This window comes from Cololabis saira, chromosome 13, assembly GCF_033807715.1.
Source record: "Cololabis saira isolate AMF1-May2022 chromosome 13, fColSai1.1, whole genome shotgun sequence".
NCBI lineage: Eukaryota > Metazoa > Chordata > Actinopteri > Beloniformes > Belonidae > Cololabis > Cololabis saira.
This window is the reverse complement of record NC_084599.1, coordinates 32,412,462-32,429,791: the sequence shown is the minus strand read 5'-3', so window position 1 is coordinate 32,429,791 and position 17,330 is coordinate 32,412,462. Positions and strand designations below refer to the sequence as shown.

At 39.6% G+C, this 17,330-nt stretch overlaps 1 protein-coding gene across 2 annotated transcripts in view; it reads right to left on the bottom strand.

Moving 5' to 3' along the window:
• ddah1 (dimethylarginine dimethylaminohydrolase 1) overlaps positions 1-17,330 on the bottom strand; it is a 109,191-nt gene that overhangs the window by 29,095 nt on the left and 62,766 nt on the right. For both annotated transcript variants that reach the window (XM_061738674.1, XM_061738673.1), the window contains 2 exons: positions 5,679-5,778; positions 3,665-3,738 (listed from right to left, as the gene is read on the bottom strand). In XM_061738674.1, the coding sequence (XP_061594658.1) occupies positions 3,665-3,738; positions 5,679-5,778 (174 nt within the window). The remainder of the gene's footprint in view (positions 1-3,664; positions 3,739-5,678; positions 5,779-17,330) is intronic.

The following is a 17,330-nucleotide window of genomic DNA, read 5'->3' as shown; positions in this document are numbered from 1 at the left end:
ATTTCTTGCAAACTACTTTCAATAGCCACAAAACGAGGACGCTTCAAATATGTATGACAAAATAACTGTGAGAAGCCTTTTTTTGCTGCAACTGCATATTCTGTTCTCACTCAAAACTGCTTTGATCTCTCATGAACTTTTACACTCCACCAATAGTAATTGTTTCTAATGATTGATCTAAGGTTGTGGACATTGAGGTTGTATTTAAACTTTGGAGTTGACAGGTTGATGTATCTAATTATTAAATACATTGGAGGGAAATTGTCCATAAAACTATTAATACAAGGTTACGCCTTCAAATCTCCTTTTAATCTGTGTCATCAACTGCTTTTTTAATCAGTCTGAACAGAAGTGGCAGACACTTGCATGAATCACTAACGCTGAGGTCTGGTCCAATGCACCAGCTAATTGCCACTGGGAATCTACAGTTGTACCAATCAATCATCTATGCCCCAGTGGTGATGAATAACAAAGCAGAAATACTTATATCATTGGAGTTTACACAAGTACTTCTATTCTGGGTAACTTCCATTTAAACACCATAAAACCTACCGTCACTTCACCTTTTTCTTTTGGTTCTCAAAACAAAGCATTGGAAAAACACCGCTGTGAGCTCATATAAAAGAGGAGATTTCTTGTGATTATTATACAGCCAAGAAAAATGTTGGGGGACTTTCCATGTATCAATATTAATCTGCTGACATGATGTGATGAAGGCTTATTCACATCTAGCAACAGTTCATATGGTTTAATTCACTGAACACAGTGTAGCCTTCATGCAGACCGGTGCCCGTACATTCCCAGAGAGAAACAAAAGGAAGAGCTGGATCTACAGAGGACACATAATAACGAATTAGAAGATGAGGTTGAAGGGAGGCAGAGATAGATGGAGGAAGAAATTGAATTATTAAAAAAAAAGGACAGGGAGAAAGATGGTGAAAGCAAGATGAATGGAGTCATTGTATTACCTTCCTGGCCTAAAGCTTTTTTATGATTAATAACATCTCTCTTCCTTTCTCATTTGTGATCACTTGTGTTACAACAGACAGGAGGCTTATGTTTAGGGATGATTATGACAGAGTACTAATAAAAAGTTGAATATTTTTAATATAACACCTGTGATCTGCAAAGTTGACAGCCGTGAATTTTAAAAGTGTTTTATTGGTAAAATTCTGGACATTAAGGACAAATTCCAATGCCTTCATCTTATAATTCTGTTGTCATGGCACTTGTACCCTATAAGTGGTCCTCTTTTACTCCAATAACTTAATTTTGGTTGATTTTCAGCTCTGGTAACCACAATGAACCCTTCCTTTTGCCTATCGGATGCTTGGATGGAGTCTTTTTAAACGTATTTTATGTTATTGGCCCTGGAGTTACACCAAGCTGATCAATCTCTCGCTTTTAAACATACTTTTGTGGAACCTCTCCTTAAAAAAAAAAAACTGGACCCAGCAGATCCCCTAAGGCCCAATCTCAATTCTCCCCCTACTTTTCTCCACTCGCCCTTCTTTTCTTCACTCGCCCTTCTTTTCTTCCCTACCCCCTAAAAAAGAAGGGGGAGTTTTTAGGGCACTTGAGATCTAGGGCACTTGCCCCAGGTGCCTGTCCCAATTCTCCTCCTACCCCTCGTTTTCATCCCTACCCTGATCAGGAAGCTGAGAGCCAAAAGCTGTTTTAATTTCAGCTGTAGCGCTGTTAATATGGCACTTTATTAGGTTTTAATAATCTTTCAGGCGTAAAAGTAACCGTTAAGATCCCCAACCTGGACTCAGTTTATCCAAATAATGCCTGTTAAGAAATTTGCTCTGAAGATTTCGGGATTTCTGCCTGACTGCCGGCTCCGGAGCTGATTATGGTAAATCGATGCAGAGCCTACGGCGTACGGCGCGCGTCGCCGCGTAACCTACGCCGTAGGCTCTGCGTCGATTTAACGTGGAACCATAAAACAGCTCCACTATCTTCACTTCATTCTGAAGTGTGTAAATTACCCAGATAACAGCTTTGTGGTTTACGAAAACTATTATATCAGAAACATCCAAAACAAATCTGACGAGTCACAGGATTATTTCTCTCTATTTCCCACAAAAAAATGCTTGCTCCCTCGGTCACAATCTGAGACGAGTCTGCCTCTTTGCCCTCGGCGAGTCAAATCGACACAGAGCCTACGGCGTAACCTAACAGCCTTTATTCCAGCGCGATCTTCGCGAACAACGGACAAAAAAGGGATTATGTACATTCACTGAGTGAATATTATGAAAGTAAAATATATATTTCTCGCTATAAATGTAATCAAAACGCATTTTGATGCAGAAACTAACTCAAAATATTGATTTTATTCACACAAAAATAAGAAAATGTCCGCCATGTTTTTTTTTTGGATTCAGTCCGCAAATGACGACGAAAAGCATTCTGGGAAATTTTTATACCCCCTCGCTCGCGAAGTCAGCATCTGAAATCACTCACTGTGAAGGGGCTATTTTCAGCCCCTAGCCCTCGTTATGCCCCCTCCCCCTAGGTGAAAAGAGGAATTGGGACATCACTACCCTCACGGGAACGCACAAAATTTAGGGGTAGTGAAGAAAACGAGGGCGAGGGGGAGAATTGGGACAGGGCCTAAATGTCTGGCCTATTTCAAAACTTCTATTCCTCTCCAAAATCTTAGAGAATGTGATCTATGATCAACTGGTTTTCCACCTTAGTGAACTTCGATGGTTTTGATATTTTTCAGTCTTGTTTCCGCAAGTATCATTCTACTGAAACAGCCATGCTTAAGGGGTCTAGTGACATTATGATTTCTGTGGGAAGTGCACCGTCCTAGTTTTGTTAGATCTGTCCTCAGCATTTGATACTGTTGATCATCACATCTTGTTAACAAGACTGTGTGACCTGGTAGGAATATGTCAGGTCCTGTTCTAGAGTGGTTCACCTCCTACTTATCGGGTAGGAGATTTAGTGTCTCGGCAAACCAGATCCTGTCTGACCACTCTGACTTGCTGGGAGTACCCCAGGGCTCCGTTTTGGGCCCAGTTATGTTCTTTCTATATGTTTCTTACCTTAGGAAAGTGAACCCAGGAGTATAATGGTGTCTCTTACCAACTGTTTGCGGATGGTATCCAGCTGTATTGTTCTTTTAAGTTCTCTGTGACCCAGATATTGAATTGTTTATTGAACTGTCTTGTGCAAATGAAAAAAATTGGCTAGGCGCAAACTCGCTGCAGATAAATTTTATTTTATGACAGAACTATGGCCATATTACAAAAAAATCTGAAAGAAACCCTGTGGATGTAAAATTATCTTGGCACCAACGCATCTCTCTTTCCAATTGACTGTCAACTTCTTTAGTGAAAACCTAAGTAATCTTCTACTATGACTCAGTACCGTGTCGTTAACCCGATTCACTCAGTCCTTAAAGATGCAAATGTTTATCTTGTCAGATCTCAAGTATCGCTCTCCAGCTGCTCCCTCTCGTTCAAATATAGTCAATCCAGGGTCCAGATGCTTTAAAACTGCTGTTCATAAACACATGGATGATGTTATGGTGTTGTTATGGTGATGTTTTATTACACATTCTTATGTGTTCCTTAAGTTTTGATTTTAATAACTTGTATTGCTATTATTTTTAAATGGAACAAACTGTTCCCTGACTAACTCTTGAACTCACCTTGAATGCATCGGCTAGGATCTCTGCTCCTCTTTGATTGGTCCGTTTGGAAAGACCCACAAAGAACTCTCGACCTAGAGGAAAAAAAAAAAAAAAAAAAACAGCTGTTTTTATTTCGAATCTGGACATAAAGTCTGAAAAAAAAGAAAAAAAAATCCGGCTGCAGAGTGAGCATGTGAAGCTACAGTAGCCGAGCGCTGCAATCACCAGTGTGTTGTTTGTGAAAGCTGAGGCCAATTGCGGTCTGCATGGCGTGGCGAATACAGACAGAACCCTGAAAGCTTGGCGAGGCCACAGCAGCACACTGAGCTCAGAGACAGGCTCCTTATGTTGCTGCTGAACCTCTACAATATGAGCCATTAGCTGAAGCCCTGCCAACAGGAAATGTTTCTAGCCCTGCCATGTGAAACCGATTTTGGCTGAATGGAACGACAGCACAGAGCCAGTGTCTAGAAACTCAATTAAGTGTACTATGCCTTTTCCTGCTGGCCCACGCAGGGAAGAAGACTCTGACCCACATTTCAAACTCCACACAACTGTAACAGAATGTACTGAGATCTTAACAAAGACCACCATGCTCTCGATTCTCCATCTTCATCACGGTTGTACTTGCTGCCACACAAATATGACGACCGCAGTGGGTTTTTGACGATCTGCTGTATGGTATGCAACAATTTTGCCACATATTATTTTCAGGCGAAATTCTGTCAGGTGTGCTGAGGCACCGGGCCATTGAGGTCACGCAGAGGAATGTTTGTGTGGAGAATCCAAAAACCCAGACTTTGTACACTTTGAGACATCCAAGCATCTGCTAAGATATTGTCTATGAGTCACAAGAGGCTCAACTATGTTTTGCTGTTTCCTATTTACAACAATATCCTCTTATTTCTACAAGTATACTTCTTGAAGTATTTAAAAGGAAAAACCCCAGGCTGTGTGGTAACTCTAAGAGCTTGTCCTTGACCTTTTGCACTTTTAAAGTGTATTTTTGTTATTTTTCAGTGAACATGCAATGAAATTGATAAACAAGTCATTATTTGCTTTTTAATCAGAAGTCTCAAAGTCTTTCTGACACTAAAGACAAAAATCTGAGCTGACTTGACCTCCATGTAATTAAGTGAAATAATAAAGACATTGGTGTTACTTGCTTAAGAAGAAGTTCTAAACAGTTTACTAATTCATGAGAACAGCAAAATAGTGAGTAAGATGTGTCATCCAAAACTTTCATGAGGAAGGGTAATTTAGACACGGCAAGCATGTCTCTACAGCTTGATAAATACCAAATGCCATTTTTCTTTTCTCATTTTCTGGAAATTCAAATTGAGCAGAAATGTATAACATATAAAGCTTTGTTTTTTATACTTTTATACAACTTTTTTGTTAGCACACTTCTGGTAGTCATTACCATCAACTTTTAGTTGCGCAATACTTTGATCTTTGGTAAATTATATTGCAAGTGCTTTTTTTGTAAAGGTTCAGCAAGTAAAACCATAGGTCTAAAGTAAAGTACGCAAACCCACGCAAAAAGGAAAGGTGTATATATATATATACTATATACACATATACATGTATGCCGTTATTACTGAAAAGGTATTGTGGTTCCATATTTTCCCAACAGAGTCCCATATATTTGTCCCACACAGCCTTTCCATTTAGGTCCAATCATACTGGAACCCATGCCACTTGTCCATTTCAAGCCCAACCCCACTGTGTACTCAAGTTGTTCACTGGCCCCTTGTGGACATGTTTGCTGGGTCTCTTTTAGAGTGAACTGGTACCTGCAGGTACCATTCCACCTTTTAACGTGAAGCCTAAAACTTTTGACCAAGCCTTTAGATGAACCTGGTGCAGGTAACTTTATTCAGGGCGGGAGAACTGCATCGAAGTAAAGATTTAAAGTAGTCTGGCGGTTCCCTTAGATAGGCTTCTTTGTATGAAGGGGCATATTTACACATGCTATTATACTAAAGCAAAGTCGACACAGAACAGTTACTGAAGTGGCAGAGAAACCTACCTGTGAACAGAACATCTCCTCCATCCAGTGTTGCAGTCTCATCAGTCATTTCAACTATATTCATTTTTAGATCCTGCATAACACCTTTCATTGCCTCCGTCTGCAAAAAGAAAAAAGACACAAACACAAAAACACTTAAAATAAACTGATGATGTACGATACATTCAGAAGAATAGAATAGAAAAGTAGTATTTCTCATTAAAACAATAAACTGTATATATTTTACTTTAACATACATGCATATTAAACTGAAATAAATGTGATAAGACAAGGCAAAACAGAATAAAGACTCATGCAGTTATTGCAGAGTTGAAATAATAAAACTGCTCAATTCCGTGATGTCTTTTGGGTAAAGAGTGGTTCCTGATCTTGGATGTTTAGGGCTTTAGAACTAAAGCATCTTTTTTTGTAATTGAGACATTAATACAATGATACACTCAGTTCTCATCAGACAAGTGTCAACAATATAGTAATTTTCTCTACAATATGCAGATCTTCACCAGAGTATTAAAGAAAGAAAACAATTAAGAAAAATGAAACAATAAACAATACAAAAAATCAAGAGTCTGATGCTTAAACGATGCTCCAATAACCTTGGATACAGCTTTTCCTCCAAAGCTGAATGCATGCAGATAAGGCAAGATGCAATGAAAATGTCTGCACTTGACATATTCATATGACAGTACATTAACAAAGATTATAGAAGGACTGACTGTACACCCAGTCCCATCTTTTACTTGTACATTTGAGTCTCCCTCCTTATCCTATCCATGCAAAGCCCTATGACCCATATATAGACTGTGTATTATCAGCTGATGAGCATTTTTGGTCTTTGGTTTAAGACCATTTCTTTTTCATACCTTTGCAGATTCCTTTGCCAAATAAAACCTATTTCATCCTCCTTTACTTCACTGATGAGTTTCACATTAGGTAAAATAAATGCACTTTTTCCTCCACCTTTTATTCTCACCTTTATCAATGGTGCAAACAATGTTTTATATGAATACTGCCAAGTATGGTATATCTAAATGCAAAAATGTATATACAAATTGTGCCTTTTCTGGATACACAAAAATGACAAAATCTTATCCATCTGGTCCGAAGTTCCTGAAACTGACTGCAATGAAACGAAAACGTCTCTCTCCAAAAAAGGTTAGGATGACATAATTTCAATGAGCCATGAAATTATGTCATTTTGTAGGAAGTACGTTAAAACTTTTACAAGCCAGTGGTTGGGAAAAATTGGTACGATGAAGAACCAACACAAACTCTGGAAATACCTGTTCCTGTCCTCCTGTTCTGGGTCATCTATCTTTCTAACATTTATAGGAAGGAAGTGGAGGGATTTCTGCCACCCGGATAACATAAGCATAGGTTATGAAATGCATCCCTTGATGGAAAATTTACGGGAAATCCACATTTTGCCTCCACGTCCTTTCTGCTGAACCCAAAGCCAGACGGGAGAGCAGGTCTTTTTGTTGGCTGAACTCTAGCTGGTCTGCTCTCCTCCTGTCTGACCGCCCAGTGAGATTTTACTGTCCCGTTTTCAGGGGTTCCTGCGGGAGCAGTTTCCAGGGCCAGTTATGTTACCGAGAGCATCAGTGTTTCCACTCGCCCTATCTTACTATGACCTAAGCCTGTTAACTGGGAATTTGGGCAAACATAATGCTTCTGTTTCTCCTCATTTGCAAAAGGCCAAACCATTATGTCATCCAGGTAGACTGCAATGTGCTTTCAAATGACACAGCAATGGCCTCAATTCAGGGCGCATGAAAGCACAGATGTTCTTTCCTCTTATCTGAGAAAACAGGCAGTTATGCAATTAAAAAGCTTCACTGTACAGAAAATCAGAGTCGAATTTAGGTATTGAGGAGGAATAGAAATATATTCTGTTACAGCTGGGTTACCTTCTTTAATGGAGACTCTATCCTTTTACACAAGTTCACACAATTTCCTGAGTTCGTGAAATATCTGTGTCAGGTTTATATCACCATATTTCAGAGAGTGTATAAAAGCTCCCTATTCAACCATGTCTTTACAGATGTCCTCATAGTAGGTGTCTCCAAGACCTTAGGGTGAAACATTCAACTTGACCCCCTGCCTTTGCTCCACAGGATGTGCCTTAAGAATAATGTCACATCTTTGTGCTTTAACACAAGTCAGAGGTACAACAGATGCACCTTTATGTGAAGCTGGGCACTAACAGAGATGGGAAGTTGAATAATTGACTGTAATCATTGCTTGTGATCTCATGGTTCCCTGCAGATCTTTACAGCTGAGTGAACATTCTTTAGGACTCCATATCCCAAACACACAGAGTTTTGTTTATATCTGAGTCCTTAAGTTAGTAGTGACTTCAAACACCCAAATAAATAGTCTCAACCACAGAAAAATGTATTTTCTTTACCATATTCCCCATTTTGAATAAGCGGCTCTCAAAAAACTGGCCAAACCATTACTTTAAATGGTTGAGGTTGGCATTTTTCCAGAAAGAAAAGACTCACTTTCCACCTCTATGCTTTATTTTCTCTGCAAGCTCATCTTCCTGCTCCATTTAACCAGTAGGAACATAGCGTCCTTCCAAGAAACTGGGTTCACAAATTCATTAGTGGTTTCTTAAAAGCTTAGGCAGCGACAGCGTGTAGAATATTTAGTATAAGTAACAGCTAATCCGTCTCGTTTTTTTTTCTTTTCAAATTGCCAAGCCTTCCTGCTTTTCATTTAGTCACATTTGAAAAAATGTTTGTAGGAACTGGAAAGCAGATTTGGGTTATGAGGAATAATCCAGATGGGTGAAAGGAAATTAATCTTTTTGATGTTCGGTGAAGTCACGTGTGATGACTGTGTGTGATTACAGTGAAATGTTTGCACGCTGATGCCAAGTGTTTCCTCTGCCATTAGTGATCCATTATACTGTATATCATCAACTTCAGTCAAGTGAGTATTCTGACACTTATTCATACAAATACCCTCTATGTGTGTGTTTCCAGGTCTCCAGGGCAGAGATGAGAATATTGTCTACACATTTCATCAGCAAAAGATAAGAGCTCATTCATCTAATGTTTATGAGAAGTCAGTCTTATCTTCACCGACAGCGGTTCACACACACCAGTGTCCCTTCCTAATCTCATCACATTGTGGCATTGTGGTCTTAACATCACAGTGGTCATCTTCCCAGGAATCTGCCAGACTGTATATGGTGGTCTTTTACCTCAGCACTCTGGCATTTCCTCTGACATCATTAGAGGTGATATGTCCCAAGCTGTGTTTAGGCTCCCCAGACCACCAAGTGAAATGCAATGCTCCCTAAACAGAGATGGCAGGACGGTATCTTTCTTTGTGTGTGGTATAGGTTTGGCTGTCTTCACTGCTTAAAATTTTAGCTAATGTTTGAATGTGAAATGTAACTCTTTTTTTGCCTTTTTCATCTGGAGTTTGTATATGGTATGTTAATGATTCCCCAGTTGTAATTAATCTACTGTAACTTAAGGCTTTGATTAAAATGTCTAAAACTTGACGATTTTATAGCCTAAAGCTGTTTACAATAGTAAATCCTTTTATTTTAAAGCTTCTGAGGAAGTTAAAATCATTAAATAAAACAAAATTTCAGTGTATACCCTTCTAAAGTGTCATGGCAGGGGAAAACATCTTCATACAGCACCTCTGCACAGGGGTGCCCCAAGGCTCGATACTTGGGCCCCTTCTGTCTGCCATATAAACCCCCTCTCTGGGCCAGATTATTCATTAACATGGCTTCTCGTATCACTGCTATGCAGATGATAAACAACTTTACCTGTCATTTCCACTAGAACATCCCACAATCTCACAAGAAAAGTGACTGGCCTTGCCTTCTTCTCATACAAGGTGATCACACTGTTCTCACGTTGTTCCTCAATGGTGGAACAAGTTACCAGTGGCTACAAGAGCAGAGTTTTCTCTCTATTTACATTCAAGAAGGTGTTGAAAATGTACCTCATCCAAAAACACCTTTGGTTGTGAACGCTGCTTCTCCTTTAACTTCTCAAAAGGGCACCTTTGTGTCATCTTAGTGGCACTAAGCTGGAGTTATTTAAATACGAATAATTATCTGCACTACTACTTTGTAATTTATTTTGTTACCGTGGCTTGATTGTATTATTCTGCTGTCGCTTTGGATAAAAGTGTCTGCTAAATGTAATGTAATTTCATGTAATACATACATTGTTCATTACTTTGTCCTCATTCATCTAGCCATTCATTATATATGCATCCTTTCATTTTCTATACCCATTATTTTCCTATTCTGAGTCACAGGGACCTGCTGGAGTCTATCCCAGCTCTCTTTGAACAAAAGGTAGGTGCAAACCATGGACAGGTCTCCGAGTCACTCTCCACGTACACATACACAGACAAAAAAAATGCTTGTACTTGCCTTTGGTCATCATTATGAGACAACATCACAAGTAAACAGGTACACATTGCATCAGATGATTAGTTATTCCATCCAAATCAGACATCCAATCTTAGGCCCCTTAACACATTACAAGGTTCATCCTTATACTGTACAAACTAAAGAGAGCATGTCATTATTCCACCTTGTCAGACCTCACTGACCACTTCAGATATAAGATATCCCCCCCATCCCATCAAGCGAGTGGCATATAAGAGGAATCTTGTTTCAAGATGTTTAATAAATAAACTTACCTCAAATATTTCTGTCAGAAAACACATGAATATCATATTGCAACTGTGGTTTCATGCTGTGCATGCATACCCACATCCAGTGAAGTTCGTAAGCAAAAAACCACACTGAATGCATCAATCTCTTCCGTGTTTACTTTTAAAACCAAGCTGATTATCAGGGCTTGTTGTGTAATCCTGAAGTCTATCCAAGACAATTCGTCCTAATAATATTTTGGGAAGTATGATAGCCAGAGTAATGGCTCTTTGAGTTTCCATGCAAGATGTTTAGCCAGATTTGTCTGCAACTACTTACATTATCAAGACCAATAGCATGAAGTGTTATACATGCATTAACATTCCGTCAAAGCAAAAAGCAAGTACCACTTGTTCTACGGCCAGCATGCTTCAGATGTTCTGTCCATATTCGGGCAAGACCCCATCATATATTTTGTGCCAATCTCTCAACAGCAAGGCATCGTTCCTCTTGAATGTTTCTGTGCAGTTCTGTGATAATTTCAATTTCAGCTAATCCATAGTAACACCAGAGAGTAGCCACAATTCTGCCAGCGCAAGGCAAACAGGTACACCTCCGCTGTGCTACATTAATTACACTGCCTTTCAGCCAGGTGCTTAGCAATTCTTGGTTTTAGCAATAAAATACCAAGAATTTGTTGAATTTTCTCTTGACATGTCCAATAGGCATGTTGCCTATTTTTTCATGAATATCCAAGTATTGATCCAGTTCTGTGGAACTTCCCTGCTTTTAGTCAATTTTATAACAAGATGACAGCAACAACATGCCAAAGATGCCAATACAAACAGTCCTTGGAACACTTATTACACTCACAAAAATACAAAATAAATATATCCCAGTATGGCTGTACATAGCCTGTCCACAATATCATTTATGCAGCATGACATTTTAAGTATTACCAGCGGCTTTTAAATAGCCACTTATTTTAATGTAGGTGTATTGCCTTCGGGGCTAACATTAATTTGTGTTTTAACTCCAAACTGCTTAAATTGACATCCCCAATGAAAGTTTACACTCCTTATCTAATGATAGGCCTAGAGTTGTTTCAACTCCCAAATGCTCCTTTAAGCTCGCTCAAAATCCCCACAATCCCACAAGGATTCCGACTCTGTAGCAACACAAAATCCCTGCATGGGAATTTCTCCAAATGTGTTGCTCCATTTCATTTGGAATGATACCTCTGGAAATACCCCTTTGTAAAGGAAAGCAAATCATACTAATTCTCAAGTTATTAATTGGAACAGAGACTCCATAGAGTGTTTATAAAAACATGTGCACCTGTTGAGACACAAGATCTCTACAGGCTTTTGTGTTTACAACACATCCACATCCAACAGAAGCCTGAAACGCTTCTTCTTAATGACACAACACCTGCATCTGTCTGCCACCTTTGTGTTATTTATGATGTATTGTAATTAAGTCTCTTTGATAAATGTTTATAGGTAGGAGATTAACATATTTGTTTTTCTTCTCACATGGCAATTTGCAGTGGATTTTTTTCAATAGGTTTTATTTGATAGCAACATCAAACTCCAGTTTATAATTCTTTTCACCCTCCTCACATTTTTGTTTGCCTCCACAACACTGTCTAAATGCACAACAGGAGAGTCCCCAGAGAACAGCATGTCAAAACTAAGATCACATATCTTGTACACTGTAACACTATATATAAAAAAATAAATAACTCAAATTCATAACCCTGTCACTTTGGTTTACCTGCAGTCCGGGACTCAAAGCCGAGTTACTGTCAGAGGAAACCAGCAGGGGTGCTCCAACGACAACGCAGGCAGTGAACGTAACAAACATTTCATTCTCCGGTGTTCATCTTAAGCCACCTTTGCCCCCCGTCAGGTTAGCCACATACATACTTTTTTCTTAGTTTTTAACCCTAATCCCAGTGGTGGACAGTAACGGAGTAAATTTACTTGAGTACTGTACTTAAGTACATATCCAGAGGATTTGTACTTTACTTGAGTATTAGATTTCTTTGGTACTTATTACTCTTACTTGAATACATTTCCAAGACAAATATTTTTACTTTTACTCGAGTAAATTTCTAGGAAGGCTGAAAAGTACTCGTTACTTTCAGGTCTGCTCTTTTTTCTTCTTCCCTAAAATCCTATTGGACACAAGCTGTTTTTGTCAAAGGAGGAGACCTATCACAGTGCACGCTCTCCACTGGGATGTACGTAAAGCGGAAATACGTCAAGCCTCCTCAAAACGATACCGCCAAAGTAGCCTGCGTTTGTCAAGACAGAGCCGCAACAAGTCAAGACATAGCTGCAACAATGGCTACGCCTGCGTCAGGAGAAGAAAGACAATCCGCTGAGTCGTCTGAGTCTGATAATGAGCCGGACTCGGAGCAGGGACTTTCACAAAATCCTTGGCCGTATCTTAACTCAATGTTTGAGTTCGACCAAGTAAAAAACGAGGGCACAGACAAAATAAAAAAATTAAATTAAATTAAAATTAAATTAAAATTAAAAAATATAGTAATTTACTGATATGGAAAATAAGAAATTTACTCTTACTCTTACTATTACTTTTACTTAAAGTAAATTTAAAAGCATTTACTTTTGGATACTTAAGTACCTTTAAAAGCAAGTACTTTTCTACTCTTACTCGAGTAATATTTTTACTGAGCTACTTTTACTTGTAACGGAGTAAATTTTGACCAGTAGTATTTGTACTCTTACTCAAGTACTGGGGTCGAGTACTCTGTCCACCTCTGCCTAATCCTAAGGTTGTGGAAAGATGTTTGAATGATAATCATGCTTGACAAATCCCTGATAGCTGGTGAACAGTGGGAAAATGATAAACTTTGCCCTGAAGGATAAACAGCAGTGGACACAATGCCGATGAAACCAGATAAGTCTTGCCATTTGTGTCATTAACTTAAGCATTCATTTATTTTGGATACAGCAGAAGCCCACTCTGTACATCCAAATAAATTTTTTTTATTCAGTCCGGAGGTATCCTCAAAGCATGGGAACTTGTGAACCTCCATGCAATGCCAGGTCTTAGTAGGATTGTTTACCTTCTTGCAGTAGATTTAAACTCCAAAACATCCAGCTCCCCTGAGCCTCGCTCATTAACGTGTTTTGTTTGACTAAGTATGTCTAACCCATTTTTCTACTCCTCACCTTCTTCCCTCTCTTTCCACTCTTGTCTCACATTCCCTCTATTCTCTTTAGATCCTCGTGGCAGGGTCAAGAATGCTTCTACATGGAATTCTCATGCAGAGTCTCCTGTTATCTCCCCCTGTGAGGGACATCCAATACCCAAGCTTGCCTAGGTGCCAACTGACTTTGCCAGTCCTCCTGGTCCTCTCTCCCACCCTACTGCCATCCAAGCAGTGCTACTTATCCACTCCACTCTCCTCTTTTCCCCCCCAGAGTACTTGGCCTGGCGACACACTGTTTGCTAGCACCCTGCTTTGAATGAAAAGGCCTTTTAAAATTCATTAGAAGCTGAAGGCTCCGAGGGCCAGTCGGACTGCCTGCCACATTCCTGCCGTTCCAGCGCAGGACAGGGGAGACGGAGCAGAGAGAACAGCCTTTTATTTGGGCCTTTTTATGGACCAGTTCTCCCCTCTCTTGCCCACAGTACCCGTGGATATCGCATTCAGCTAAAAAAGGGCCATCAGTCTGATAGAGCCTGGTGCATTTAGAAAGGGAATTGAGAACACAACAATAGCATTCTTGAGGGTCATCCTAGCCTCCCTGCAGGCAACAGAGTCCCACGCTCCAGTATAATGGGGCTACAGCATTCCTCCGACCCTCGCAGACAAAAAAGGTCACCTCTTTGAATGACAGTTCTCTGCCATTGTTTGGCAACGTATTAAGTACATGAAAAAGTGGGACATAATAAGTTTGTGATTTTGTTCAAAAATCTGTTTAGCTAAAAGAGTTTGTTTGCATTTTAGGAGGCAAATTCTCCACTGAAGTTGTTGCAGCTCAAAGTTTGTATTGATGACAGTTGGGAGTAGAGTGGAATACTAAAGTTTCAAGAAAAAGTGAAAAGAAAGCTTGGTTTTCCACGGAAATAAAAAAAAGAAAATGCTGAGTAAGGTGATCCCACAGTACTTGAACCAAAAAAAATCGTTCCAGGTTCTTTCAGAACCTCAAAAGGATGTGATCAAATGAATGATATGCCAAAACTTACAGCTTCTGATTCGAAGGCCTGTGTGTGAAAAAACAAAAAAAACAACAACAAAAGAACAACAATCTCTTTCTTGCAATGACACATGAACAAAGATTTGAAGCGTTAGCCTTGTGCGTCATAACTAAGGCTTTGGCTGAACATTTGAGATGCAGGAGATGATAGTAACAGATATCAGAGTCCCAACGTGAAGTTCAAAGACACGTAGAGTTCAAAATGGCAGTAATGACTGCCTTTCAGGGCAATCAGTCATGTGGAATTCAGAATAAATACATAGATCTCATTAGGTATGCAACAGCTAAGTGGATAAGACCCTCTGAGCTTTTTACATATTAAATCCTGTAACGAACACAAAGATGATCTCCTTTGTTTCATGAGAGAGCTAATAATACTTAAATGGCTGAGATATCGATTCGTCACGAGTAGTAGTCTCGTCGAGTCTGAATAAAAGCCTGCCATCTGGGAGAAAATCTACAGATGCTCCAATGAATCTGATTCTGATAAGGCTCTAATTACACTCTTTTCTGCACCCCCATGCACACCAGCAGATAAGATATTTTGATGTAGATTTTCAGTCATCAAGGTCTAGGTAATCCTTGTGCTTGAACAGAGGCAAGAGAACGCATTTCTAGGTTGTTTAAACACATTTTACTTATCAGTCAAGATGCTTCTTCAGTTCTAAGTGACAGATGTGGATTTTAAGGCTTTTAAGCTGTCGTTGGGTGATGCAACTTTAATATATATATAAAAGGGTAAATAATGCACACACAGCTAATTACTTTACTGGAACCTGGGCACAGAGATACATTTCACTTTCCCGGTACCAACAGATGCATCACAGAGAGCCAACCGTCAGTCTATTCTGAGACGGGGAACGGTTGTAACTTTACAATGGTTCCTGGGCATCAGTTATTAATAGCAACCAGCATTAATAATAGATTAATATATCAGGCTATTATATTGCATTATTAAAATCATCCGGAGTCCCTTAGCCATGTGTCCCTGCAGTGATTCAGCCGACCTTTGGCAGAAAAGCTGTCGGACTGAAAGTTGTTCATAAAACCGAACACACCAACCCAACGCCGACTGGAGCGTAATACGTCCACATAACTGCAGGCAGTGCTAATGTGTGATGTTGCCTAAAAAGAAAAGGAAAGAAGAACAACCGGAAACGACAGATCACTCTAGTCTACAGTTCTAAACAGAGCCCGCTGTCATCCCTCTTCTATCATTTCTGATAGAAGTCAAGAAGGATCCAAAATACGATGGCTAAAAATGAATATATACTGGCGTTCACAACACAGTCAAACACAATCCAAATCCAAACCGATGTGATGATAGTCTAGTTTAGTGTCTGTGGCCGCGCTGTCTAACGAGTATCTTTACCAACGTCATTTCTGGTTAATTCTGAATTGCTAGTCAAGTGCTAGCACTCCACCAGTCAGATTGGTCATAGAGGCCGAAAGCGACAACGAACAACTGCACAGGACATACCAGCCTGACTTGAGTCACCGACCTCACCCGACTGCGTCCAATAATAAGGTTGGTGTGTCCCGGCCTTAATAGATATTTTGAACTCGTGACTTTAAGCTGCATTGTAAGTGTTGGATAGGTGAAATCTAAGGCAACTCCTCTGAGTTAATGCTATTTTCTTCCATTTAACAACAGAAAAGAACCAAAAGAAGGAGACACATTTAGACCCTGTAGAAAATGACTTCACAAAATTGGCATGAATGGGATGTTCTGATATAGGAAATAACTACTTTTTTTTTATTTTAATTGACTTGTTGTTCTTATGCAGACAAATCTCAAGTCAAAGGAAGCTATCATATGCAAGTGGGAACAGAGATGCAACAAAACAAAAAAGGGGCCAGTCCGGTACCATCATTAAATTAAAAAGTCATTCTTTAACAAACAAAAACAATTCCACCGCAAAATCAAAACAACCTTTGCAAATTTAGTTTAGTTACAGCAGGAAAGAGAACCATGCGATCCAAAATTAAAGCAGCAGGAGAGAGAAGAGGAAATAAATTGGCTCCTTCCTCTCTGGTCAACAGGTGGAACATGGCGGAACATTGCATTAAGTCAATTATTGACTCCAAACAAGTTCTTAAGGGCGAGGATCAGTGCCTGCACATACCGAAATTTGATTTCCATCATTGTCGTTCTGGAGAATTTTGCACTCATTTTACAGATTTCCTGCTTCTGCCTTGGTAACGTAATAAACAACGTGGGGTCCAGGCTCTCCGGTGCTCTCCGACTAGTAGAAGAGCAAGCCAGTTCTTTGTAGAACCTTTTTGGAAGTGACTCTAGCTCTCGGATAGCACCACTTGAAGTTGACTTGGTAGAAAAGCCATATCTGAGTGCTGTGCTGACTGTTGACTAGTTTCTCCATTTATTATATAGAAATGTGATATTTAAATACTTTAACTTAAAGTACAATTTTAATTAACTTCATCCTTTCTATTGTCAAGAGTCAGGGCCATTCATTTTCTGGAAGCAAATACCCCAAAGAGAATGAGAAGAAGTCTGTAAGATGTGCATTTAGTGTGAATTTGGTATAACTTTCAGAGGAAATGTCGAGGAACAACGGGAACATTTTCTGATGAACATTACGTACTGTCAGATCTTGCTGGTCACAGGCTAGCTCACGTAGACATGGTAAACGAGCTGAGCACAAGAAAAATAAACCGAAATACGAGCATGTTTGGCAAGTCAAATGTCTGTCCCAGAGCAAATAAAGTGCTCACTCCAATCAGCAGGGCTGCGAGGAATGTAACTCCTGCCTACCTCTC